At 40.6% G+C, this 27,665-nt stretch overlaps 1 protein-coding gene and 1 long non-coding RNA gene across 4 annotated transcripts in view; one reads left to right on the top strand and one right to left on the bottom strand.

The window, feature by feature from the left end:
* Positions 1-3,038: 3,038 nt before the first annotated feature.
* The window catches only part of LPAR3 (lysophosphatidic acid receptor 3), an 81,242-nt gene continuing 56,615 nt past the window's right edge, over positions 3,039-27,665 (bottom strand). For all 3 annotated transcript variants that reach the window (XM_081490064.1, XM_081490062.1, XM_081490061.1), the window contains one exon: positions 3,039-4,835. In XM_081490064.1, coding sequence (XP_081346190.1) covers positions 4,507-4,835 — 329 coding nt within the window. In that variant the 3' untranslated portion in view covers positions 3,039-4,506. The remainder of the gene's footprint in view (positions 4,836-27,665) is intronic.
* Positions 4,275-7,245, top strand: LOC145506141 (uncharacterized). Its single transcript, XR_014053571.1, has 3 exons — positions 4,275-4,447; positions 4,691-4,878; positions 7,060-7,245. It is a non-coding gene; the product is annotated as an uncharacterized LOC145506141 (long non-coding RNA).

Genomic DNA, 27,665 nt, shown 5'->3' with positions numbered 1-27,665 from the left:
TACCAGGTGGACAGCTACCTTGCCATAGTCCGCCCTTAATATTTTCAGCTTCCTTTCTATTTCCGTACAATTACTTGCGTGTATGATTTTGTCCATTCTTTTAAGGGCAGGGATTTTTTGCTTGTTTGCTCCCTAGCACCTAGGAAATGTTCAAAGATGCTGGTTAAATGCAATGTAAAAATAAGTGTGTGGTTTCCGTTTGCCTGGATGGAGTAAAAAACAATTCACACATTTTGAATTTAAGTTCGCTTTAGCACCCATAAGCAGATCGTCAAATCTTTTAGGTTCTCCATTTTGATTAGTGGTTCGATTTTATTCCAGAAATTCCTTCTTCCCTGTGTTGATGATGGGTTTACAGTTACACATTTCATACCTGTCTCCTAGATTTCAAATGGTCTCCCTAGGTGATCTTTACATACACTAACTCTTCAGAACCACTGCAGTGAATCAGAACACAGCTCCTTTTAGTTGAAATTCCTAATGCAAGGAATAAAATCCAAAGAATCCAAGGCTTGGGGTCCTTTTTATGATTCACATCTGGGAGGCGATGTACAGGATGACAGAATTTTGGAGCTGGAAAGGTTCTCACAGATGATTTAAGTCTGTTATTTAGATCAGCGATCATATCTGGAATTTCATAGATAATTTAGGACAGAACAGAACTCCGAATCTTGGTATTCTGAATTTCAGCCTAGTGATTTCTTTAAGATGGCTATGATAACATTTGTGTGAGTGGTAAAGTGAACAATCCCCCATGTGTGCCAATCATACTGTGAATATGCTTATGTGTTAGTATAGTTGTCTGACAAGTAGTGGTAAACTTCTCACAAAATTAATATATCAGATGATTTCCAATAGATGCAAATGAAGTGTCTTGAGGAAGGGATAGCAGTTTTGAATATGCGCAAAGATGTAACATGGGCTTGTGATGGGCACCACCCTCATTTTTCTTCAATATAGCCTTGGGACTAACATAGAATGTGTAGGTGTTAATCTCAGTAATAAACACAATACAGATGAAGTTTATGGAAATTTGAATTATGTAAACTTGAAGTTTGTAATCTAGAAAAAAATTTTTATAAAGATTGCTGTATAAAATAGTAGCTCTCTAAAAAGCTGGCAAGAACGGTAAATTCCAAAATCCAGTAAATTGCAAACCATGTTCGTGGATTGACATGCAGAGGTGCTGCACTATATATATAGCCTAGCATGACCCGCCCTCTTATTCACGTGTACCGGAATCTCCCCATGTGATTTTAGTGACCATTGTACTAGTGTTTGCACCATAAACCTTTAGCTCAGAAATTACACGTGACAAAATACTCTGAATCCTTAAACATTTGACCATCTGTTAATTTAGGAGAGAGCACACTCTAAGACACTGGAGAGAATGATGTGAAAATAAGTATAGCATTAAGGCCAAATAAAAATCCCTACAATCCTAATGCTATTCCTCTGTGAAAACTAGTCTTACATGATGAGTATCTTAAATTATGTGATGTGTTCAGGGGAACAATTCTCACAAAATGCAGCTTCTCCTAAAGCTCCTTCATGCCTTTAAGTGATTCTAACCCCAGCCCCTATGCTTGAAAGACAATGTGCAATGTTAAAAGGAGCCCTAGGAGTTTCCAATTTAATCTCACATTTAGCGACCCACCAAGAGCATAGAATTCTCTGGTAAGCATCCCATAAGTCAGATATGTGTGTGTTTTAAATACTTGTTAGTATGCAGTGAGATGCATCATTGTGTAGAATAACACTTTGGTTATTTTCACTCCAGGTTCTAACAGGGCTTGAGTCTGTCTCTAAGTCAATTTCATGAGTGTCATCACAGGGCTTCCCTGCATTATGCCTAGTCAATCAGTTTGAGGGTCAAGCATTCTGATTGCCTCCACTCCCACTCACAGAATGATTCGGGGTTCAATGAGCTAATAAAAACAAAATACTCTTGATCTCCTGCAATTAGCCTAGGAACACAGAGCATCGCATGCCTTGTCATCTATGTGGGGCAGCCCCAGCAGATGAACAGAGCTGTACTACCCCCCCCAACTTCTCTTGTACCCTCCCCCCCCCCCCCCCCGTTCTGCCTGCTGCTGCTGCTGCTGCTGCTGAGCTCCCCAAATCCCTGATCCTGGGCCATCCAAACATGGGCTCAGGGTGCCAGTGAAGCAGAGGCATTGAGGTTTCCAAACTTTGATTGCAAATATTTATAAAAAGCATCACAGTGCTGACTGACTGTGAAGGGAATTAGAGTTTTGTTCGAGGCTTACACAAGTCTACCACTCACTTAAAAACATTTTCACCAAGAAATTTTAATTTATTTCCAAAAAACTTCTTTCTTTCCAAGAGACAGTCTTCATGAAGAACTAAATTCTCTCATCAATACATATTTAGCAGAACACCTTGGGCAGTGCTACGAATCTAAGGAGAAAATGAATCTTGTTTGGCTTGGGTGTAGGCCCTGCTTTAAGTCAAAGGCCCATCTGAAAAGGTTAGGTCAGATGTTTAGAACTATCATCTCAACGACTTGCAGATAAACTTGGAGGTCCTAGGATTTGAATAGAAGCATTCTTTCTTTATATTTTTCCAACTAAGAGATGGCTTTCTGTGTTCCTGGTGAGCCCTGAGATGGCTGGCACTTGTCATCTGCAAATATACATGACTCCTCTACTCTTGGACCAGCGCTGAAATATGTGTGTGCATAAAAACAAAAGCTATCTATTTCCACCCTGAGTTTCCACACTTGGATCCCCTCCAGACACCATTCTGAACATGACACTCTGCTGAAGGGTACTAAAAATGGTGCTTTCCTCAAAATAAAACCTTTAAAGGTCCCTTAGTAGCTATTCAGGGACTGGTTTTCAATTTCAATTCTCCACCCCTTGCCCAGCTGTAGATTCAAAATGCTTACATAAAACACTGAGAATATGTACTTCAAAGCAAATCTGATTTTTCTTCTGTAATAGAAATGAGAGCTATAGTTACCATAAACTATATTTTTACTTAGAAAATACACAAAGTAATAATACACCTCCAACGAGAGAAAACAGATTCTGTTTTTTATTTTATTTTATAGGTAGCTTTGGTATAAACTTCAGATAGACCCACTTACTACACAGTTTGTGAAATCTAGACCTTCAAATAATACTACTCTCTATTTTAGGTCATTATTTCTAAAAGCATGACTTCTCAAATCCTTTTATTACAAGTAGTTCTTGCACAAAAATGTTATATCATAATAGCAAAAAAAATGTAAACTTCTTTTGCAAACTACATAAATACTATAATATCTGCTTTGAAGTTATTATTATGTTAAAATCAGAATATAATCTACATGCTTTACATAGAAAACTCTGGCCAGTAGCCTACATGCATAAAGCTTTTCTTACTGACTTGCCTTAATGTTACTTACTTAGGTCTTGGAAGGAGAAAAATTTTAAATAGAACCCAGATCAAAATGCAGTCCGTAAGTAAAACAAGTACTGGAAATATGTCAATAATTGTAGGTAAAATAAGAGATGTGAAAATTACTCTATATATTAAATCTGACAAGTTACCAGGGTATGGAGGGAACTGGATAGACAGACTCAATTGAGCTCATATTGGATCCTACATGTAAGGAACTCAGCCCACATGCTAATATACTTTTCACCCTGCTGAATGTCTGTTTTCAAATGAATCGCCCCTTGCTATTAGAGCCTAAGAGGTCATTTCTACAGCTATCAGTCCTAGACTGAAAAGTCTAGGTGGTCAGTGAATTAATTTCACCATCACTATCTGTGATGTCTTTCAATACAAATTTGAAGTGTGTCAATATGCAAGTGTGTATACACAAGCGTGCACACTGAGAGGACTACATCAAGGCTTCTTTTTTCGCTGCAAGTAGAGCTTTTAATGTTTACCTTTTTTGTTATTAAAGTAAATCTTTTTTTCCTCAGACTGTCCTTTCAGTTAAAGATCAAGTTAATTAATCTGGAGCCCTGACTGATGTGTTACTTTGAGATTCCTATTGAACACCTAGCTACTGGCCATGGTTTGTTTGAGGAGAAAAACATCACTGCTGAAGCATTTTTGAAAAATTTAAAATGCATGCAGAAAGAACTACATATGCTTTCCAAGCAGCTACGGATAGTGGCTCAAGTAACGTTTTTATTTATTTTGGCCTAAGCCCTTTAACAACATCGTTTGAAAACAAGAGAGAATGCCTACAAGATGGCGGCAGAGACCGGAACGCACGGCCTGGTGGGTGGTGCTCCGAGAGGGTCACGGGGCCTCAGATGGGACTCCATTGTGCTGCCGTCCGTCTTTCTGTGCATTCTCTCTAAATGCAGACGTCCTCTCTCTTCTGCCCATGCTTTTACTTGACGTAAAACAATTTTTAAAACAAACTTCCCAATGATTCATTCAGAGCTCAAATAACACTGTACGCGGGCTTCGCTGGAGACAGGTAACCATTTCGAACACTTCTCCCCTAGGAGGCCGGGGTGGGCGGAGGGGCGTCGCAGCCTACGAGCTGCTCTTGTTGCAGACGGGGCCTCGGTTGTTATCCTCCATATACTGGCTGCCTCCTGTGTCGCTCCGGCTGAGGACCATGGAGGGGAGGCGGGAGGGCCGCCTCTCTGCGTTCTTCTCTTGCGAGAAGCAGCAGAGCATCCTCTTCATGGTGCTGTACATGTCCTCATCCTTGTAGGAGTAGATGATGGGGTTCATGACGGAGTTGAGCAGCGCCAGCAGCAGGAACCACCTTTTCACGTGCTGCACGTTGCAGCGCGTGCAGTTCAGGCCGTCGAGCAGCAGAACCACCAGGCCGGGCGTCCAGCACACGACGAAGGCCCCTGGAGGGAGAGAGAGGGGAAGCAACAGGCACTCAGACGTCAGGTTAATTATTTAGGTTTCTTCTTGACCTGTCTTCCATCAGTGGCATCAAGGGACTTTGAGGATTTGTTTTGACAACTGCAAAGCAAACTTCCAGACTTCCTCTAAGCATTTGAGACCTGGGCTTGTTAGAAGCAAACAGACTATAAACCACATGCCATTTCACCTTCCCATCTGCTTACCCAGGTACCTTAATTAGAGGCTTACACTTATCTCTTACATATTGAGCACAACAGAGACCTTATTTCCATGTGTTCTCCGAATCACACTAGAAAGCTGTGCAGTCATTATCCACATTCTGCAGGTGAGAAAATTGAGGCCCAATTCCAGAGTCTGTGTGGGGGAAGCCTCACACACATAGTGTATGTGGGGAACCCTGCACTCTGCTGTTCTCCAACTCAGACTTTCCAAGTGCGGTCCTAAATAAGATGCACTGCATACATAGGTGTCTCCTAGTCTTTTAATCAAGTCACTTGCTCAAAAACTATATTAACAAAACCACGTTTAAGCTGAGTAAGCACGAAATTCTTTTTGACATTCACAGGCCATCTGCTTAACTAATTGCTCTAAGTTGAGATATTTTTGTCAGAAATAAGTCTTTCTCTTTCAGGAGGAGATAGAGATGTGCTTTTATTAGCACATTTATTTAGCATAATTTTAGCACCAACTGCACATGAAGGAAGTTCTCTTCTGAGTATCCATCTGACCATATTTAGCTTACTTCAAAACTTTCTGATATATTCTTCCTGAGATACAAGACACAGGTTCATTATTTCCCTACTTAGTCAGCATAACATCAGATAACAACGACAGCTAACACATGAATGCTTCCCTTTATTAACTCACAGAACCACACTATGAAAGCAGACATCATTATCATCCTCAGGAAACTGAGGTACAAGAGAAATTCAGTAACTTGCTTATGAGAAAACAGCTTGTAAGTGACACTGAAATTTTGAACCTAGGCAATTTTCCTTCACAGGCTGCGCACTTGGCCTCTATGGGACCTCCCTCCATCTTGGGGTGTGGTTTCTTTCTCCAAAAGTCCTTATCAATTCTTAATGCCCTTACTTATGCATTCAACAAATAGTCACTGTGAGCTTTCAATGTGCCAAGAACTGTGCTAGAAGGTGAATGAGGTGAGGACCATGAGCTCTGGGAGCTAATGGGGGAGAGAGAATGAACAAGCAAGTCTGTGAATTGTATCACTAACTAGTTACTCCTCTTGGTTAGATTCAGACCTGGACAGTATTCCTCTTAGTGCTTTATCTTTGTTCTGAGAGATATAAATGATAAGCAAGTCAAGTCAAGAATTATAAAGAGACAACGCGAGGCCGTGAAACTCCATGAGTTCTGGGGTCAGACAGCTAGGCCCAGCTCCTCACCTTACTGAGCTACTAATAAGGCAAATCACCTCTCTGAGCCTTCTTCATTCCCTCATTTAATAAAGATAATGATCTTGACTTACAAGGTAATTGGGAAGGTCAGAGGTAATGAAAAGTGGAGTCTAACACCGCGCTAGGTTCACTCATCAGCGGTTATCATGAGATGCTTTGTCAGAGAGATCTGACAAAAGAAGATGTGCCAGAGTTCTCAGGGGGGTTCATTTCCCATTTCATAACTACACCTCTCCAGTGGCTCCTTTTTTTCTCCATCCTCTTATTTTGGGGTTGGCTGACATATGTGAAGAAAGAAGTGACCTTGGAGTTAAAAGATCAGAGATTTGGGTCCAAATTCTTCACTCACTGTACAACTCTGGGAGATCCAGGTTATCAGTTTGGGCTTCATCTTCCTAAACTGTAAATTGAGGATCTGTGGCAAGCTGTGGGTTTTTCAGTCTGTGAGCTGGGGCACCTCAGTGGGTATGCAATCAAATTAATGAGTTTGGAAAAGTTTTTTTTTTTGTTTGTTTGTTTAATGAAAGAATAGAAATGCAATAGAATGAAACAGCTCAGAGTATATTACACAGACCAAGGGAAATACTGTTTCATGTGATTTTTGTTTCAGATTTATATACTATATTTATGTGTGCATTGGGCATAAAGTAAGATATTTCTGACTGTTAGGATTAGTCAGAAAGTTTGAAAAAGGCCCCATCTAGCTCCAATGGTCTGTATTTCCTAGAACAATAACACTTCTGCTCTCTCTGCTGTTTCTGAGACAGGATTACTGTATTGTCAACAGGGAAGAACTAAACAAAGCAGACATCAAAAGCTGCAGCTACCAACTTTGATCTGACGTGTCCTTTCTGTGTGAAACTGCAGAATTCCAAAGAAATTCCAGAGGGAGTTTCCAAGGGCTTTGTGTTAATGGGTAGGAGGAGGAAATATTAGTAAACTTCATACCTAGTTAAATATACATATCAAAGGTTTTTAATTTTTACTTATTTTTTATTTTTTACTGTGCTAGATGTTTGTTGCTGTGAGGGCTTTAGTTGCAGTGAGTGGTGGCTACTCTCTAGTTGTGGTGCTTGGGTTTCTCATTGTGGCGGCTTCTCTTGTGCAGCACAGGCTCTAGGACAAAAGGGCTTCTGCAGTTTGGGCTCCTGCGCCCTAGAGCACAGACTCAGTAGCTGTGGCACATGGGCTTAGTTGCTCCACAGCATGTAGGATCTTCCTGGATCAGCGATTGAACTTGTGTCTCCTGCACTGATAGGCAGATTCTTTACCACTTAGCCTCCCCCTTGTCAAACTTTAATAGTGTATATAACTTCCAAACTAATGGAAGGGGAAGGATGCAAGCAAAGGAAAAAAAGGTATCAATACAAAAGAAAGGTGGCAAACATAGAAAAGTGGGATAAAGAAAAAAATAAGGTACTGGAAATGAATCCAAATATGTTGACCCTTGAAAAACATGGGGGTTAGGGGCGCTGACCCCTGCACAGTTGAAAATCCATATATAACTACGTTTGGCCCTTGCATCTATGATTCCACATCTGTAGACACAACCTCAGATCAGATCATGTAGTATTGTAGAATGTATTTCCTGAAAAAAATCTTCACATAAATGAACCTGCTCAATTCAAACACCTTTTGTTCAAGGGTCAATGGTATCCTAATAATCAAAATCAATGTTAACTGTATAGTTAAAAAAGTCAGTTGAAATAATTTGATGTCTAGCATTACAACCATATGTGGTAAAACCCATGAAGAAAAGCAAGATGATTAACATGAGATTTATGATATGGTTACTTCTAGAGGAGAGAGGGGTCCACCAGGATAGGGTACAAAGGAGGTTCTAAAGACATTGCTAATGATCTATTACATTGGGTAGTAAGTACACAGGTGTTTTAATTTTTTAAATTCTTTAAGTATTATTCTTTAAACTGTACACGTATCATATAATTTTGTTTGAATGATCTATTTCATACACACACATCAAAAAAGGGATAGAAGTAAATTGCCAATATGTTTTTCTAAAGACTGTTTTTAAAATGGAATTTTTAAAATTTATTAAAGCTTTTTTCCTCAGCATAAAACTCTAGTTTGGATTAATCAGGGGACCTTAACATTCTAAATAAATCTTCAGATCTGTTTGTCATAATGTGGTAATTCATACACATTTTTCTTTTGCATTGAACTTCATAAAATATTTCATTCAATCAACACTGAAACACTTTTCTTCAAGCAATGATTATATACCAGGCACTGTTGTAACCATTTTATATGAATTAACCGATTAATTCTCATAGCAACCTTTGGAAATAGGTACTATTTTATTTATATATACATATATATGTATATATACACATACACACACTGTGCTGTGTGCTGTGCTTAGTCACTCAGTCGTGTCCGACTCTTTGCGACCCCACGGACTGTAGCCCACCAGGGTCCTCTGTTCATGGGGATTCTCCAGGCAAGAATACTGGAGTGGGCTGCCATGCACTCCTCCAGGGCATCCTCCCAAGCCAGGGATCCAATCCAGGTCTCCCTCGTTGCAGGGAGATTCTTTACCATCTGAGTCACAGTACCCTCATTTTAAATCTGAGAAAAATGAATCACGGATAAGTTGGTAATCTGCTCAAAGCCATGCAGCTGATAAGTGGAAGGGCCAGGATTTGAACTCAGGCAGCCTGGCCCCACAGCCTGTGCTCCTGTTCACGTGCTAGGCTCAGAAGTGAGTGCAAAGGATCTTATTTCTAGAATAAGTGATGGGGAAGGGGAGAGAGTACTTTTGGCCTTTAAAGTCCTGTTCATAGAATGTCATATCTAACTCTAAAGCTGCATATATCACAACTACGTCATTCTTTGGTTTGCTAACAGAAAGATTTTCTGGTGAAGGAAGGAAAGAAGGAAAGAAGGAAGAAAGATGAAGAAGGAAAGAAAGAAGGGGAAGGGGAGGGAGGAAAGGAGAGAGAATTTCAGCAAAAATATAGGCTGGCCATCAGGGTATGAAGAGCAAAAAAAATCTGCTGACCTTTTCATTACACTGTTTCCAAGAACAACAAAAGGCAAGGCTCTGACAGAACAGCCCAAACACACTGGGCTGCTGAACCAGAGATGGTGCTTCAGTGGTGCCATTTGAGGTGACGATTACGCTCTGAGCAGGGACCCTGGGAAGCCACAGTTCCGTGACTCCTCCACCCAGCGGCCAGGCTCTCCTTCTAAACACACCACAGAGTGGAGGCACAGCTTATCGTAACGGTTCATTTGTTAGGGGTTTTTTTACTGTGTGTCAGCAGCAGCAGATATCAGGTCCCCCCAAAATATTTAAAAGGAGAAGAAAATGCCAGGAATGGTTCTGGCCTTGGGAATCTGTCCTCTTGGAGAATTCTTGAAGAATGTGGGAGATGTCAGAAACATACAAATGGGCAACTGCCCCAGTTCTTAAAAGAGGGCCAGATGGCGCATTCTAGCAAATATATATCAGTCAGCCCCTTATGAATTTCCAATAAATTCTAGAAGAAAAAACTAAGATGAGTGTTTTTTGAGTATTTAAACTCAATGCTCAGAACAAACAGCTAGGAATAAGCAAGGCTTACCAAGAGACATATGTCAAGACCGGATTTTTTTTTTTTCCCCTAAGTTAGGCATTAACAAACAGGAGGAGATCTAAAGCTATCTATCTGGGAAATGGAAGAAATCAGGTACATTTTTCTTGGAGAAGAAAAGGCAAAGGAAAACAAGATTATGTTAACTGTTCCTAAATACCTGAAGGGTCATTACATAAAAAGAAGTACAACTTACCTTGAAGGTCACCCTGAACCAAATGGAAAAGTATCAAAAAGCAGAATTTGAACATAATTTTTTTTTTTTAAGAAAATAGAGCTATTTTGGAGAGGGATTTGTTGTCCAGCAGATAGAGAGCCTCCCTTAGCCTGAGTATTTTCTTTGCCCAGATGGTCCTGAGATGTACAAAGGGAAGGGATTTTCCCCAAATGAGAGAGAGAGGGTTAAGTGGCTTCTGAACTGTTTTCCAAGTAGAAAACTGCTATCTACAAACTGTGAGTTTCAACTCCCCACGCAATCCAAAGAAATTCGACTTGTTGGTTTCCCAGACACCGTTATCAGACAGTATGGCTAAAAACTGATTAAGACAAATTCTCCAAGATAGCAATTCCCAAAGCTGGTTGTCCATCAATTCCCAAGGGTTTTTACTAATGCATATCCTCTGGTCCTATATCAGACCCAACGGCCAGACTCTCTGTGGTCGGACGGGGAAATCTGTAGAAAAAGTTTCCTGGGTGATTACAATGCATGACCAATTTCACAAATCACTTCTGTATGCTGACAAATATGGTTTCATCAAGCTGACCTTGTCAGTAAAATTGTAGACTCTATATAGATTTGGCCAAAAGACATGGAAAAGAGAAAGGGGGCAAAATTCTTCAAAACAAAAAAAAAATCACCTTTAGATCAATACCTTCAGCTTCTACTTGGAAAAATGTTTGAACAGATCTTATGCATAAATGAAATATATGAACACAATCAGGGAAACTAGTCTACAGGCAAGGCATTTACCATCTTCCACTGGCCTTAGCTCTCTGGTTCACCCTGCCAAGAATGACTTCCTGGCTCCTAATCTAAGGTCTATTTTTCATTCCAAGCTTAGCTCCTATTCCGCCTCTTCCACTGGACCTCTCCCATTTGTCCAACCCACAGTGACCATTCTCTTCTCTCAATTCTTGTGATACTTCCCACCTACAACATCCACGTGGTACTGGGCGTATTACCTGCTTAGTTCTACTCTAACATCTCCCAAGACCTCTGGGCCAGGCAGTGTGCTTAGAGCTTTACGTACACCCATTGTTTAAATCTCATGGCCCTGTGAGGTTGCTTCTCTTATTTTCAGTCTCATACTTGATGAATCTGAACTTCAGAATGGCTCAATGGTTTAGTCAGAAGCCAATGAATAGAAGAGTCAGAATTTGAACCCCAGTCTGATTCCTCCATGCAAATTCTTGAGCGTTGTGCAATACTGAAGTAGTTTTTAATACATAGGCCCCATTGCTCAGGTCTATTATAAACTTCCCAAGCATGCAGGCTGTGCCTCATACCTGTCTGTATCCTCAGAATGAAGTATAGAGCCCCATACTCAAGTAGCAGAGAAGACATGTCCATTGAATGTAACAAGTTTATTAACAACCACAGGGCCAGGTAATGAATAAGCGCTGGCATTTCTGATGCAAGCAGTATAATGCCCTGCCCTTCAGGCACTGACAGGCAGGGAACCAGGATGGGATGGCTCTGACTACTGTCAAGGAAGGTGTCAGGTGAAATGATACTCAGTTGAGCAGAGTACTGAAGGTCAAGAATGACTGTGCAGGGGTGAGCAATAGTGTGATACACTTGGGGAATTCCAAACAGGTTTGGATGGTTTTACTCCAGGAAGGTGACTAGGGAAGTAAGATGAAGTTTGAGAGATGAACTTGGGTAAGACCTGGAAGGGCCCTGTGGGAAGTTCTCAAGAGTTTGGATTTATTGTGTAAATCATACCCCATAAGCACTTTTCAATCAGGAGTTCATCAGGAGAATTAAGTCTGAATGCCCTCAGGTATGCACTATATTAGCACTGAATTAACCTCTCTTCCAAGCACCTAGAATGGTATGAGTCATAGACCATCATGGGAGGATTAAGACAATATTTCTATGTTCCACGGTTCATAAAGAAAACCTATTGAGAAAGGTTAGAGCTGAGGTTTTTCTGGCTCAGTTGCAACTCATCAGTGGCCTGTGAAATCATTTAATAGGCTGAAACCAGCAATTTTCTAAAAAATAAAATAGAACAGAAAAACATCAGGACATATCAAATACAGTAAGGGTATGTTTCATGAAACTTGTTTCAGTTACACAGAAAAATATTTGTATGTTTTGGGTCATGATAGAAAATGTACATTATTTCTTACTGTGAGGTTCTGATTTTCTTTTTAATTGAAATCTACTTCATTATTTCATTTTTTTTTCAAATGTAGAGGGTTACTTCCCAAAGGAAATCTCTTGTTAAACTTCAAAGTGAGAGCTGCTGTGACTAAAGAAAGAGATGGGGTGGGGGCAGTTGAATAAGGATCTTCATAGAGAATTTACCCTTCACCCTACAATGTGTCCCCTACTACCATGCCTTACACATACACACATTGAGGAACCCTTGAGGAACCCCTGGGAACCTCACTGACCACAGTTTGAAAACCACTGCTGTAGAATTGGTAGTTCTTCGAATATTTTTAATCAGTAGCATGGATAAGTCTTATATTTTAGAGCAAAGCTGTATCTGAGTGCTCAGGATGGAATGGTAGTATGCATCAGAATCACCTGGGCTGCTGGCCTGAAATTCAGATTTCTGGGTCCCATCCATACCTACCAAATGAGAACCTGATGAAGGTATGATCTGGCCATTTCCAGTTTTAACCAGCTCCCTGGGAAATGCTTTAGTATTGTAAAGTATAAGAACCACTGATTTGGCAGGGAGACACCCCTGAAGACCAGCTGAAATTCAGGTGAAAAGTCTAAAGATTTGAAAAAACACTGGCGATGGAGATGGAGAGATGTAACCAGGTTAGGAGGTGGTAAGAAGAAAAACCTGTATGATTTGATGTATAAATAACTAGATCTAGGAAGTGAGGGAAAGGAAAGAATCTAGGGTGCTTGGGCAGCATGTGATTCTGATAACCAAGTGGGAGAGAGAGGAAGGACGGGTTTAGAAGGAAGAGTTGGTGGTTCAGTTTTAGGCAATGGGAACTCGGACTATCTGTGGCTCCTCCAGGTATAGAGGAGGAGAAAGCAGCCAGAAACATGGGTCAGAATAATGTTGACTTGGGAGTCATCAGCAGTAGGTGGAATTGAAGCTGTATGTTCTTTCATTAATAAATACTAGGCAACTGCATGTCATGTGCCAGCTACTAAGAGTGAATGGCTTCCAGGTGATTACATTTGGATAATGAATATAACTTCCTTCTAGTGCCACATGACAGGTCAGTTATGTTGATGAGAAGCATTTGTTTATTTTTTTATGGCTGCACTGGGTCTTCATCAGCTCGCAGGCTTACCTCGCTGGCACGTGAGACCTTAGTTCCCCAACCAGGGATCACACCTATGTCCCCTGCACTGGAAGGAAGATTCCTAACCACTGGATTACCAGGGAAGCTCTTGCAATTATTTTTTTATTTTAATGATGTTCTCCTTTCTTTCAGTACCTGTTTAATAAGAGACTCACTAACAGTCCAATTAGACTACAAATGAGCCTTCCTCCAGTAATTCAACTAGTTTCAGTGCTATACTAAGAAACTAGTGTCATGAGTTTCATGTAACTTTCTAAAGCATAGTGAATCAGATACTCGAATATTCAATTAAATACTGAAATGATATCTAATGACTGCAATTTAAGGTAATCAGAAACATCAAATTAAGGAATGTTTAACACTTTTGAAAATAAAATTACAACTGAAAATACTGGTGGCAAGTGAAATCAAAGATCTTTCCAATTCTCTAGTCAATATTATCTTGAAATAATCTACAACCACCACCTACCTTATTTGGAAAGTTTCAAAATATCTCAAACAATACTCTGGTTAATACCTCATCACTGCATTACAGGAAAGAAGAGATATACATTATAGGAAAGAAGAATACCAGTCCATCTGGGAGAAAGGCCCCTCACTGGAATGTATTTAAGATAGTTCTTGGGGTCTGGGTGACAGACAAGATATGTAGAGGATTCGGATCTCCCTCAAGTTTTTTTTTTAATTCTGTTCTTTAGTACTCATAGTTTTCTAATCTGTCTAGTTAGCCTTATTTTCATCTGTTTAAAAATTCACACATACAATTAAAAAGAAATCTTCACATGTCAGTGGCACACAAATAAAACATCCATAACAATAAATCACTCACACAGAATAGTTTCACTTTGGCACATGGGCTACTCATTTCATCAAATAAGAGGATACATTTTAGATATGTTCACTCTGTTATTCTTTGTTTTTAGTCCAGGAAAAAAACAGCAGGGTACTAGCAATAATGCTAACCTACTAAGCCACAAGAGTGTCTGATTTACTGAAATAGAAAATTACAACTCTACATAAAAATCAGGTTGGGAGCCTCATCCACAGGAAGCTCTCTTATTTGAAAAGAATTTTAAAAGTAAAAATTTTTAAATCAGTAGATGTTCTTGGTTAGAAGTATCACAATGCGTAAGTTACATGTTAATGGAATATTCAAGTGAAAATGCTCTTATGACACTAAGGAATTTATTTAATAATTTCAAAGTAACACCTCCAGATGTGGTTTGCATTCAAATTCATACTCGTTTACCCAGTGTTTTAGAATTCCAATAATTCAGAAAATAGATTGTCACATATGTGAAAGGAATGAAAATATATACCTTTAGTAAACCTGACTTATTTTTACTGCAGAAAACAAGAAAGCACTGAGACACTTCAAACAGATGATGAGCAGTTAAGCATTCCACAAATGATTCATTTAACACGATTGTTACTACTGCTGGGTCTTTTGACTCTAACAACTGGTTTTAGACACTTGTTTCAAATTTGTGGCCAGCTTTGGAAAATTGCAATTCTTTGGTGCCAAGGGGTTAGGAGATAAAATTTAAAGCAGAGGCATACCAGCTAGAACCACAGCCTAAACCTAATTCTAGTGTCTAACTCAGGGAGACAGCTGAAAATTATAAACTGCAACAGTAAGAGAACACCATCTCCACCTCCAGATTCCGCTTTAAGCATCATATGCAGGGGCCTGCATACCTCAGCACCTCTGTAACTACTATAACAAGGGCTCTCCAGCATCTAAGAAAAGGTGTGAGGTCAACAGTGTGTACTGGCAGCAGCTGTTTGCCTGGTGTAATCTTAAACCCTGACACATCCCAGCTAGCCCGCCCCAAGATCTGAACTTCTTTCTGCTGGAGTCGCTCCTTTGAATTAGGAAGGCCTGCCATTATACCTTACCTATACATACAAACATACAAAACTGTAGGCATGTAATAATTTACATAACACATAAGCTGCCATTAGCACACAGCAAGGTTGTGGGACATTGCAAAAGGGATATCTTTGATAGGGCTGAAAATTTTGAAAAGAGTTACTGCCAATGAAGGAGATACAAGAAACACGAGTTTGATCCCTGGTTTGAGAAGATCCCCAGGAGGAGGAAATGGCAACCCACTCCAGTATTCTTGCCTGGAAAATTCCATGGACAGAGGAACCTGATGGGCTACAGTCCATGGGGTCACAAAGAGTTGGCCATGACTGACTGCATGCACAGACACACACACACACACACACACACACACACAGCATGGGACACTGTACAGGGGAGCTGACTTGATTAGGAGACAAGAGTCTAGACATCTCAATGGCACAAAATACTATCCTGAGCTTAGAGTAAGGGAACAGAACGTGGTAGGAGCTGGAAGATGTGACTCAGAGTTGGGCCTAGAACAGTGAGAGCATGGTATAGCTCAGGAAGTACAAAGTCCTGAGTCAGGGCTACCCTTTCCATTCTATACCCATGAGTGCTAAGTCACTTCAGTCATGTCCAGACTCATTGCAACTCTATGGACTGTAGCCCGCCAAGCTCCTCTGTCCATGGAATCCTCTAGGAAAGAATACTGGAGTGGGTTGCCATGGCCTCCTCCAGGGGATCTTCACAACACAGGGATCAAACTCACATTTCTTATGTCTTCTGCACTGGCAGGTGGGTTCTTTACCGCTAGCGCTATCTGGGAAGCCCAATGGCTGCCATCATTAACCCATCACACCAGGTGCTTCTGAACCTAGATACTGCCGGAATCCTTCACAGTACAGTGCTCAGCCTCTAGCAATCAGCTGGAATTTGCCCTTGAGATGAGTCCACTTATCCCTATTACAGTAAAAAGGGCTTAAGATCAAGCAGTCCCAGAGCTGAAATCCTGGTTTATGCCCACAGGAACATCAGTTCATTTTCCTGAGCCTCCCTCCTCTTCTTAGCTATGGAATGAGCATGAAAGATACTGACCGGACAGGATTTTTGTGAGATTTAAAGAGATAATGGGAGGAAAGTGTCTAACACAGAAAACACTCCAAAAATGTTCATTCTGACTGCCCAGTTGGGGTCAGATACTTCCCCTGCTGTGCTTTCTCAGTTTATAAACACATCTAGTAGAGAGCTTCAGTTGCTATTGTACCTTCACACCTGCGTGCATACACACACACACACACACACACACACACACACACACACACACACACACACACACACTTTATTACACTCTATCCTATTTTGGCTGCCCTGCTAGAATGACATCCTCAGGGGAGATCCTGTTTGTATCTTCTTCAGCTTGTGATACCCAGTGCTTGGCCATGCATGGTACCCACAATAGGTACTTAACAGACGCTTGTTAAATAAAGAAGTAAGGGATCCTGATTCAAATCCAGACCCTGGACTAGAGTATGCTTTGAAAAAGGTCATTCTGTGTCTCTCCCCGCCAGGTTCTTCCTCTGTATATTAAAGGAGTTGGATTAGAATGACCTGTAAGTTTCCTTCTGGCTCTTACATTGGAAAATTCTGGGTTTCACCTACAGCTTCCTTCTCCACACACCGATGTGGAGAGAGTCTGTTGTAAATACATTCTGCTAATTCTTAAGTAGCTAGCTTCTCCAATAACTCATTTTGCATTTGTTATGCTTTCTGCGACCAAGTGGGTAAAAATAAATCCAAGTGACAAATGTATAGTTTTAACTTGGCAGATACATGAATCTGAGTGCCATTCAGATTCTGTCGAAATATTTTCTACCTACTGCTTCTGATCATATCTAACTTGTCCTAAGCTAGCTGGAATTGGTATTTACCATAATTTGCTTTAGTGACTAAACCACCACCATAATGTGACACCATCTTTGTTTCCCAAAGATTTTTTTTTTTTGGTTTACTTTGCAAAATAGAAAGCAATGCTAGTCAGAGCACACTGCTCAAATCCCAAGAAGATGGCAATAATTACTAATCAACCTATTAACTAGCAGTATAGGGATGACAGAGGTGCAAAGATGGCCTTCTTTTCTAATTTTCTTTAGGGGCTTCCCTGGTAGACAGCAGTACAGTGATGCCAGGGGTGCAAAGATGGCCTTCTTTTCTAGTTTTTTTTCCCCCTCAACTCCTTAGCTGCTCTACTGCCATCCTCCTCCCACCCCCAACCATGTCCTATTCATCCCAGATGCTCTCCTTTATCCACTTTTCTTCATTTTCTCTATTTCTTCAGGAATTCTGCTTGTATCCTACTTGTGATAAGAACCCCACATTAAGTTCCTGTAAGCCTATACAGTTCACCGTTATCAAACTACATACCACAGGAGATTACACAGTATATTCAAATTGAAGATTTTTGCTTTCCTGTGGAAAGATCCCTAAGTGGGATGTAAGCAGATTTGGTCATCAAACTTTAAGACCCAGGTCTGCCCAGCACTTTGCACATTTACCCTGAGCATGAGACTCCCTTGGGACATTTGTTAAACATTCAGGTTCTAAATGTTCTAAACCTGACTTAGAGACCCCTGCAGACTTAAACAGCATTTATTTGATTCCATTGTTCAGAATCTGGGTATAAGCACTGCTATCTCAAGACTGCATGCATTATCTAACAAAAATTCACTGAGCCATAAGAGATGCCAACAATAGTGCTAACCACCCAGGGCACAGGTAAATAAAGTGAGACATACAAGCTCTTTCCCAGTTCCTGATTTCACTGGCTCCTTCTCAGAGTTAAGCTCCAAGTGTACCCTTTGGAGAGCACTTACTTTGTGCCATATAAAGTAGCACCCAGCCCAGTCATTTCCTAAAATATTATTCTGTTGGATTTCCTTGTGTCACTCTCTGCAATTATCTTGTTTATTTGTTGACTGGTTGGTTAACTCATTTACTAATTGCAAATTATCCCAATTGGACAGAATCTGAATGTTTAACCAATGTCCCAAGAGAGTCTCATGCTCAGAGTAAATGTACAAAGTGCTGGACAAACCCAGGTCTTAAAGTGTGACGACCAAATCTGCTTACATCCCACTTAGGGATCTTCCCACAGGAAAGGAAAAATCTTCCATTTGAATATACTCTGTAGACTCCTGTGGTATGTAGTTTGATAACGGTGAACTGTATAGGCTTACAAGAACTTAATAAAAGCCGTTTTCAGTCAGGTTCATATTTAAGAAAAAGAAAATTACTGGTAAAACACAATCTGGTTAATACCCCAGTGAACATACTATGTAGTCAGAAAAAGAGAAAAAAAACCATAATTTGGAAATACATTCTTAGTTTGCATTGAACAAACTTCCAAAGCCTGACAGAAGGAATATAAGGAAGTATGTAGTTAAGCATACAGTGAGGATGAAAGGAGAAGAAAGCAAAGTAAGGTTGGAGGACATAAATAGAATACATGTAACAGATAAGAGTGAAAGCAACAATGGACACTGCAAGTAGTACAAGGAGATGCCAATAAAACATTCTATAAGAACCTGGAAACGAGAGGAAAGAGGTTGTTCTTTCAGTTAAGTCCTAAAGAGATATTATAGTCCTCAGACCTGCAACAGCTTTCCTGAAATCTGACTGAAGGCAATAACATCTCAGAAGAAAGAATGTCATCAGAGCCAGGGATGTCTAGAATGACCATATACAATTTCAAGGGAGAAAGTTCTTGGTCAATGTCAGCCTTTTTCATGGCTGGGATATCGCTTTTGTTCTGATTCTGTGCAAAAAGCAACCTCTGATGGTAACTGGATTTGCCAGGTATTGAGTATCCAAACGCCTTGGTAATTTTATTTCCTCAATCCAAATAAATATGATGGCATTCTAGTTAAGGTTAAGGGTAGGCCAGAGGGAGGAAGGAAGGAGGGAAGCCAGTTTTGGCACCATGCTTCACGCACATTCTTCTGTGTGCTAATTTTACGGCCTTGGGTTCTTCTTACTCTTTCGAAGCTGATTCCTTTTTTTCCTCCTGTGTGCAGCTCTCCCCGGACACTCCTCCCAGGCTGGGTCAAATGATCCCCATCCCATGTTCCCATAGGCTCTCCACACGTGTATCATCGAATCAGACACTGTTGGTGGATTATCCCTTCATCTGGCCAGCTGGATTGAGAGCACCTGAAGGGCAGAGATGCTGCCATATTCACCTTGGATTCCTGACTCCTGATGGGGGGTGGGGGCTGGATGTTTAGTAGTTACTCAATTTTCAAGGGAGCGGGAAAGGTCCTAGCCCACTGAAATGCTCCTAACCCACTGACCACACACATGACGTGTAAATATACCAAATACCTTTGAGATGAGGCACTGTCCCTTGGTGCAATAATAGCAGCAAAATGGTAGGGCTCCCAGGGCGTTCTTCCCCCATGTTATAAACCACGTTATCATAGGTACTGGGAGGCCAAGGACTCCTCTTCTCATGTGAGCTGATTTATTATAATCTAGAACAGAGGAGTCTGAGGCTTATCTTACAGTCCATGTGTTTCCACATTTGGGTTGTGTGCTTAGTGGCTCAGTCGTGTCCAACTCTTTGCAACCCCATGGACTGTAGCCTGTCAGGCTCCTCTGTCCATGGGGATTCTCCAGGCAGCAATACTGGAGTGGGTTGCCATGCCCTCCTCCAGGGGATCTTCCCAACTGGTTCTCCTGCCTTGCAGGTGGATTCCTTACCATCTGAGCCAACAGGGAAGCTATATTTGGGTTAATCAAACACATTTAAGTCACATTACATCATAGTTTGAAAGAACCCTCTGTTCAAAACATTAGTTTTACTATTCTAGTAATCAAATAAGATTAGTAAGTCAAATATGTAAACAACAATAAATAATTTGTAAATTGTTAATCAGGGAAGAAGAAACATCCAAATCACAGAGCTATGGATGCTGAGAAAGGTCATTCAAAGTTTAAGGTGTCTGTCTTTGAAGTAGAGACTGTCTATTTACTCTGGTACAGGATATTGGGTACATCAAACACCCTAAGTTCAGTAAAGGGCAAATAAAGTCTGAGATACTGTCTCACTCAAACTGTGGAACTAAAGACATCGTGATACTCAAATAACAGAAAGCTATCTTCTTATCCTTTAGCCCCCACTCACTGGAAAATATTAAACACTTCCTCTTTCAACATATACCTTTTTATTGGGTTGGCCAAAAAAGTTTGTTTGGGTTTTTCTAGAAGAACCCAAATGAACTTTTTTGGCCAACCCAACATTTTCCTGAAGCAAATGTCTGTTTACTACTGGGTACAATGACTAATTTGATCTTTTTACCTAACGATATTCATATACTGAAGGATTTACTAGTTAGGTAAACATGAGTAATTTTCTTAAACTTGCTAAACCTTGTTTTCTCATCTGCAAAATAGACAATAAAATTCCCCTTGTGGGTTTGGTGAGGCCCAACTGGGAGAACGGACTTAAGGTTCTTCAGTACAGCATGGAGCACAAAGTCATCATCATGATTAGCATCTCTTACTCTTTCTCTAGGAAAAGCCTTTTGTGATCTGATATTTGAAAAACCTATTAATACAACAGCATTGGTCAGAGGAGCAACATGGCATGGTATTATAAATAGCTTGTCTACTAGGGCCAAACTACTGGGTTCAAACCCCTAATTTACACTTGCTTTGGGGTACCCATGGGCTATTTTTATTTAACCCGTTTAACCTACCTAAACATCAGTTATATCTGATCTGTTACATGGAGATAACAAGGATGCCCACCTCCTGGGGTAGCTGTAAGGGCTACATGACTGATCATACAAAAGTATCCAGATCAGTGCTCAGCACTGAGTTAGACAGGATGCATTAGCCATTCTTGCTGCTGACCCTGCCCTCCAGGTTTAAAGATGCTCAGAATCAGACTCCAGAGTCTGAAGAGGTGGGAAAATACTAAGAAACCAGTTACTTAAGATGCAAAAATTAGTTGTTGTTTCCTAAGTCATCCCATTGGGATAATGATTTTTATCAAGATAGTCAGTCTTTAATTTTTTCATTATGTTTTTTAACAGCCTTTTAGAACACAGGAATAACTAAGTGGGAAGACCAGAGGGGCAAAAGTAGCCTGCAGAGCCCTATCCATTTAGCACATCTCTATTACAGCACTAGTGATGCTGCAGATATTTTTCACCTTCATGCCTGTTTTCTCTACTAGACTGTATGTATCTCAAGGGATGAGGACTACATTCAGCCAATTTACTTTTGCATTCCCAGTTCTTAGCAGAGTGCCTGACATAAAGCAGGCACTTGATATTTATTAATGAGCGAATGATCATATGAGTGAATTAAAATCCCCTAAGGGAGGAAATGGCAACCCACTCAAGTATTCTTGCCTGCAGAATTCCATGGACAGAGGAGCCTTGCGGGCTACGGTCCACAGAGTCACAGAATCAGACACTACTGAGCAACTAACATTTTCATTTCACTTTCTAAGATACATGTAGACATTTTTTCAAGTACAAGCATATCATGCAGATCTTTTTATACTATCTGAGCAGAATTTGACTCTGAGGTCACCAGGTAGGAGCCAATAGCAAATGAGAAGAAAGATGAACAAGAATGATGTCCCTATAGCCTGGAACCTCAATTTCACAGTCCCTACTTTTTACCATAGAGAGATTTTATTATGAATCCTCTTGGCAATTCTAGTTAGCCTAGCCAGAGCTGATGCACTGCATGGGGCCTTTGGCAAGATTGTTTTTGCTTTATGCGGTTGATATACACCCAACCCAAATAAAGTATTTAATGCTTGCATCCAGCTCAAATAAGATCAAGTCATCTTCCCATACTTGCACAAAAATGTTATCAATAAATCTATTAAAACATTTTTTATAGAGTTATAGACTCTGAGACTCACAAGCCTTCCTACAGTTTGTCCATCCATCCTCCCACACTGTGTAAGAATCCCTGGATAGCACCATACATGAAGAGTCATCTCTCAGTTACCCAGCACCTCCAGCAAGAGGAAGCTCCCTCACATCACTCAGCAGCTGGCTCCCCTGGAGAACAGCTCTCATTTTTAGAAAATTCATCTGATAATAAGTTAAAATATTCCTTCTGTAATTTCTACCCCTTGATCCTATCTTAACTTTCAAACTTCTAAAATGTAATTCCTTTTCCAGGTAACAACTCATAAAATGTTTTAAAATAATTGTTGTGTCCTCATTTCTTATCTTCTTTGGTGACAATTCCAATTCCTTCATCTGTTCTGGATCCTTCCAAACCCCAGTCACCCTCCAGTAGGTGCTGACTACACTGACAATATTCGTCTCAAAATGTGAGCTCCAGATCTGGCTTTATGGTGCCACTGTGGATGTCCTTGTGTCCACAGAATACAGGACAATTTCCTAAGTCTAGATCCTTCACATTCAAGGAACATGTCTATGACTACACTCCCCTTTGGGAGAATTACACAACATGATGTCCTCGACACAACTGCACTTCTGGTCCATAAAAACCCTTTCTTCTTCTTTTGCCCCTACCCCCACCCCCACGTGTTGTTTTAAGATGTTCCTAATCTCTTTGGTTGTATAACTGCAAAGTATGTGTGTTTCGTTTAAACCTAACGACTACATCTATTCTTATAAAGTGCTGTTCTTGTTCGCTTTGGCAGATCTATTCTGTTGACAGCTGTTTGAGTCTGGAACCTCCTACCTAACATATTAGCAATTCTTCTCTCTTTTTGCTACCTGCATATTTTGACATCTGCAAGTAATGTTTTTTCCATCTTCTCTAAGTCATTGCTACTTTGCTGGGAAAATACAGACTAAGCACAGAGTCCTCTGGCAGTCCTGAGATTCTTGCTAGATTGACATCAAGGCTGTACCTAATCACCAAGGCTCAAATGAAACGTTCAGTTACTGGTCAATCTCCTGACTATTCTATAATCCTGTCCACAGTTCCTCTTGATGATCAGAATGCAATGTCCAATTATCAAAGGTCTTCCTGACATCCACATATACATACTGTCTATAGCATTCTCTTAGCTACTCTCCTAGCAACCTTATCACAAATTATAAACTGAATTAATTTGTTATTTAATATATGTGTGTCTTATGAGCACCATCTTATTTTTTTACTTAAAAATCCATTCTACAATTTTGCTGAGCATATGTTTCTTTATCAAATATTAAAATAGTTTTGCAATATAAGTTCATGACATATCTTCTGACTTCATATAAAAATGTTCATATTTATAAAATACTCAGAGATCTTGTAAAGGTGATCAGACGATGAAATTTAAATTTCTAAAGTCCAAAACTATTATTTTTTTCCACATATACATTGTGTCCCAGGAAAGAATAAGACTATTTCATTTGCAATCAACCATAACCACTCATTTGGGACTTTATTTAGAAAATTAGAACAAAATCTTAAAACCACAAGTCTCAAACAATCACTTCTGTGCTAACTGCCTCATTTCATAGGTGTGGAAATTGAGACACAAAAGGATTAGTAAATCTTATCAGCAAATAATACAATTAAGGCTGATCTCTTTAGCAAATTAAAAGTCCTACATTCTTAAAAAAAATTCTATCACTGAAAGAAAAACATTTACTTTATCAATTATTTATTATAAAACTCCCTTGATATGAACATAGCACTTCATTTTAAAAAAGACAGAAACCTTCGCCAGCTTGATTCTAGGCAGCAGATATGCCTCCCCGCAGGTTATGAGCCAGTTAGGGGCCAGTTCAGAGAATGTGGGGTCCTTTCCTACTCTAGAAAAAAAACAACTCTAATGGAATCTACAGAGGGTACATGAAATGTCAAACTTAGGGAGGAGTTTCTCATCATAAAACATGGAACAATGATACATATACTAATATATAGCTTCCCTGGTGGCTCAGATGGTAAAGAATCTGCCTGTAATGCAGGAGACCTGGGTTCAATCCATGGCTTGGGAAGATCCCTTGGAGAAGGAAATGGCAACCCACTCCAGTATTGCTGCCTGGAGAATCCCCATGGACAGAGGAGATGGGCAGGCTACAGTCCACGGGGTCGCAAAGAGGCGGACACGACTGAGCAACTAACACACACACACAGGAACATATTAATATATAATATATATACACATATATAAGCAAAACACACACAAAGCCCCACATAATATATATATACACATATATGTAAAACATATATAATACATACACACATATTTCTAAAACACACATATATATATTTACACATTTATATGCAAAACACATATATACAAACACATATATATGTAAAACACACACAAATAATATTCTTATCAGTTTGTTGCCACTGAAAAAAAATGCTGAAATCTAATGGAAGTAACAAGATACAGAAACAGGAGGGTAGTGAGGCTAGGGAGAGTTATGTTCTTATTGGCACAAAAACTAGGGTGAAAACAATCTTACTTGGAGCTGGAAGCAAAAATGATGTGAGTCAGAAATGGTGTCCTTACAATACACATAATTCAGTATTATCACTTCTACTTGTGAAATATCCTCTGTGAACGGCCGAACTAGATGGCATCTGAAGTCCCTCCTGATATAACAGGATGTGATTTTAAAACTCCCTAGAAGAGCAGAGCTCTGTAAAACACAGGAGTATCACGTATTGGGGCCTAAAGAGCATCAGGCCAACTCCTTGAGAAACGAGGTGCACTCCCCTCCTGCCAGGGTGGGCCCTGGAGGCTAAGGGGCCAGCAGGCATTCTCAGAACAAAAGAAATCTGAGGATGAGAACCATTTATCCCTACAACCCTGTACTAATATAGTCTGATTACTAGCCTCTCTGCACGAATGTTGAGAAATCTGTGCCACCCAGTACTGATTGTGCCAGCTCCATGGTGGATTGTTTCATAGGTCACCCTCTTTCACTGTGTACTCTACCATCTCTCATGTTTCTCAATGCTGCTAGAACCTACACCCTTATATATGGGTTACATGCTATGAGTTCAAGGAAACAGGATCACTGTCCACTCAGTTGTCCAGGCCAAAAATTTGGATATCATCCTTGACTTGTCCCTTCACCCACCTTCACATGGAAACAATCGCCAAGGACTTTCAAGTATCTCTTTAGTATCTCTTTAATACATTTGCTTCTTTCCAACTACCCTATGTTTCCCATAGATTGAATTACCATCATCCCCTCAGTTCAGTTCAGTTCAGTCCCTCAGTCGTGTCCAACTCTTTGCAACCCCATGGACTGCAGCTCGCCAGGCTTCCCTGTCCATCACCAACTCCCAGAACTTGTTCAAATTCATGTCCATAGAGTCGGTGATGCCATCCAACCATCTGATCCTCTGTTGTCCCCTTCTCCTCCCACCTTCAATCTTTCCCAGCATCAGGATCTTTTCAAATGAGTCAGTTCTTCGCATCAGGTGTGCAAAGTATTGGAGCTTCAGCTTCAGCATCAGTCCTTCCAATGAACACCCAGGACTGATCTCCTTTAGGATGGACTGGTTGGATCTCCTTGCGGTCCAAGGGACTCTCAACAGTCTTCTCCAACACCACAGTTCAAAAGCATCAATTCTTTGCTGCTCAGCTTTCTTTATAGTCCAACTTTCACATCCATACGTGATTACTGGAAAAACCATAGCTTTGACTAGACAGACCTTTGTTGGCCAAGTAATGTCTCTGCTTTTTAATATACTGTCTAGGTTGGTCATAGCTTTTCTTCCAAGGAGCAAGCGTCTTTTAATTTCATGGCTGCAATCACCATCTGCAGTGATTTTGGAGCCCCAAAAAATAAAGTCTCTCACTGTTTCCACTGTTTCCCCATCTATTTGCCATGAAGTAATGGGACCAGTAATGGTTTTTCCAGTGGTCATGTATGGATGTGAGAGTTGGACTATGAAGAAAGCTGAGTGCTGCAGAATTGATGCTTTTGAACTGTGGTGTTGGAGAAGACTCTTGAGAGTCCCTTGGACTGCAAGGAGATCCAACCAGTCCATCCTAAAAGAGATCAATCCTGGGTGTTCATTGGAAGGACTGATGTTGAAGCTGAAACGCCAATACTTTGGCCACCTCATGCAAAGAGTTGACTCATTGGAAAAGACTCTAATGCTGGGTAGGATTGGGGGCAGGAGGAGAAGGGGATGACAGAGGATGAGATGGTTGGATGGCATCACCAACTCGATGGACATGGGTTTGGGTAGACTCCGGGAGTTGGTGATGGACAGGGAGGCCTGGTGTGATGCAATTCATGGGGTTGCAGAGTCGGACACGATTGAGCAACTGAACTGAACTGAATGGGACCAGATGCCATGATCTTAGTTTTCTGAATGTTGAGTTTTAATCCGGCTTTTTCACTCTACTCTTTCACTTTCATCAACAGGCTCTTCAGTTCCTCTTCACTTTCTGCCATAAGGGTGGTGACATCTGCGTATCTGAGGTTATTGATATTTCTCCCAGAAATCTTGACTCCAGCTTGGGCTTCATCCAGTCCAGCATTTTGCATGATGTACTCTGCATAGAAGTTAAATAAGCAGGGTTGCAAGATACAGCCTTGACATACTCTTTTCCCAATTTGGAACCAGTCCATTGTTTCATGTCCAGCTCTAACTGTCGCTTCTTGACCTGCACATGGATTTCTCAGGAGGCAGGTAAGGTGGTCTGTTATTCTCATCTCTTTAAGAATTTTCCACAGTTTGTTGTGATTCACACAGTCAAAGGCTTTTGCATAGTCAGTGAAGCAGAAGTAGATGTTTTTCTGGAGCTCTCTTGCTAGTGTGTGAGATGAGTGAAATTGTGTGGTAGATCATTGCTAGCCTGGGTTAATTTAATAACTTTCCAAATGGTCTTTCTGCCCCTATATTCTGAAAAGTGTGGTCAGCAGTCTCTATGTGTGTCAAGTCTAACAAAACTATCTCCTTGCTTAGAAGTCTTCAGGATGAGCCCAAAGTCTACAGCCTGACCAGCAGGTCCTTCATGACCTCACCTTGACGGATCCACCCGTCTCCTTGTCCCTTCACCCCCTTGTTTTCACTTTCTGTGTTATTTGCAGCTCCCTGAACAGGCCATACCATCTTTCATTTCCAGGTTTTTGTCCCTGCAGCTCCCTCTGTCTCCAACACACTTTAAAGAGCCACAAGCCAGTTCCTCACACCACTCCACAACTTCCAGTGTTCGGTTTAATAAAAATAATAGCTTTCACTTAATGTGAGTGGTTCTGTTCAGGGCATTTTTATGCATCCAGTCACTGAATCCCCTCATCAACTCTCTGAGGTAGGGATTATCATGTTCTTCTTTTATAGATGAGCTCACATAATCTCTCAAAGCTGGGTGTTATGTGCCGCTTCTAAAGTCCTCCCAGAGGCTCCTGTGTTTATCATAAAACTTACAGTTATCTATTTTCCCAATCTTCTGCACAGAGTGCAGTCCTGAAGGGA

The sequence above is a fragment of the Giraffa tippelskirchi genome, chromosome 5 (assembly GCF_054371585.1).
Source record: "Giraffa tippelskirchi isolate mGirTip1 chromosome 5, T2T-mGirTip1v1.2.pri, whole genome shotgun sequence".
Lineage (NCBI taxonomy): Eukaryota > Metazoa > Chordata > Mammalia > Artiodactyla > Giraffidae > Giraffa > Giraffa tippelskirchi.
Note: the sequence above shows the minus strand (reverse complement) of the source record. Positions and strands in the feature narration are given on the sequence as shown.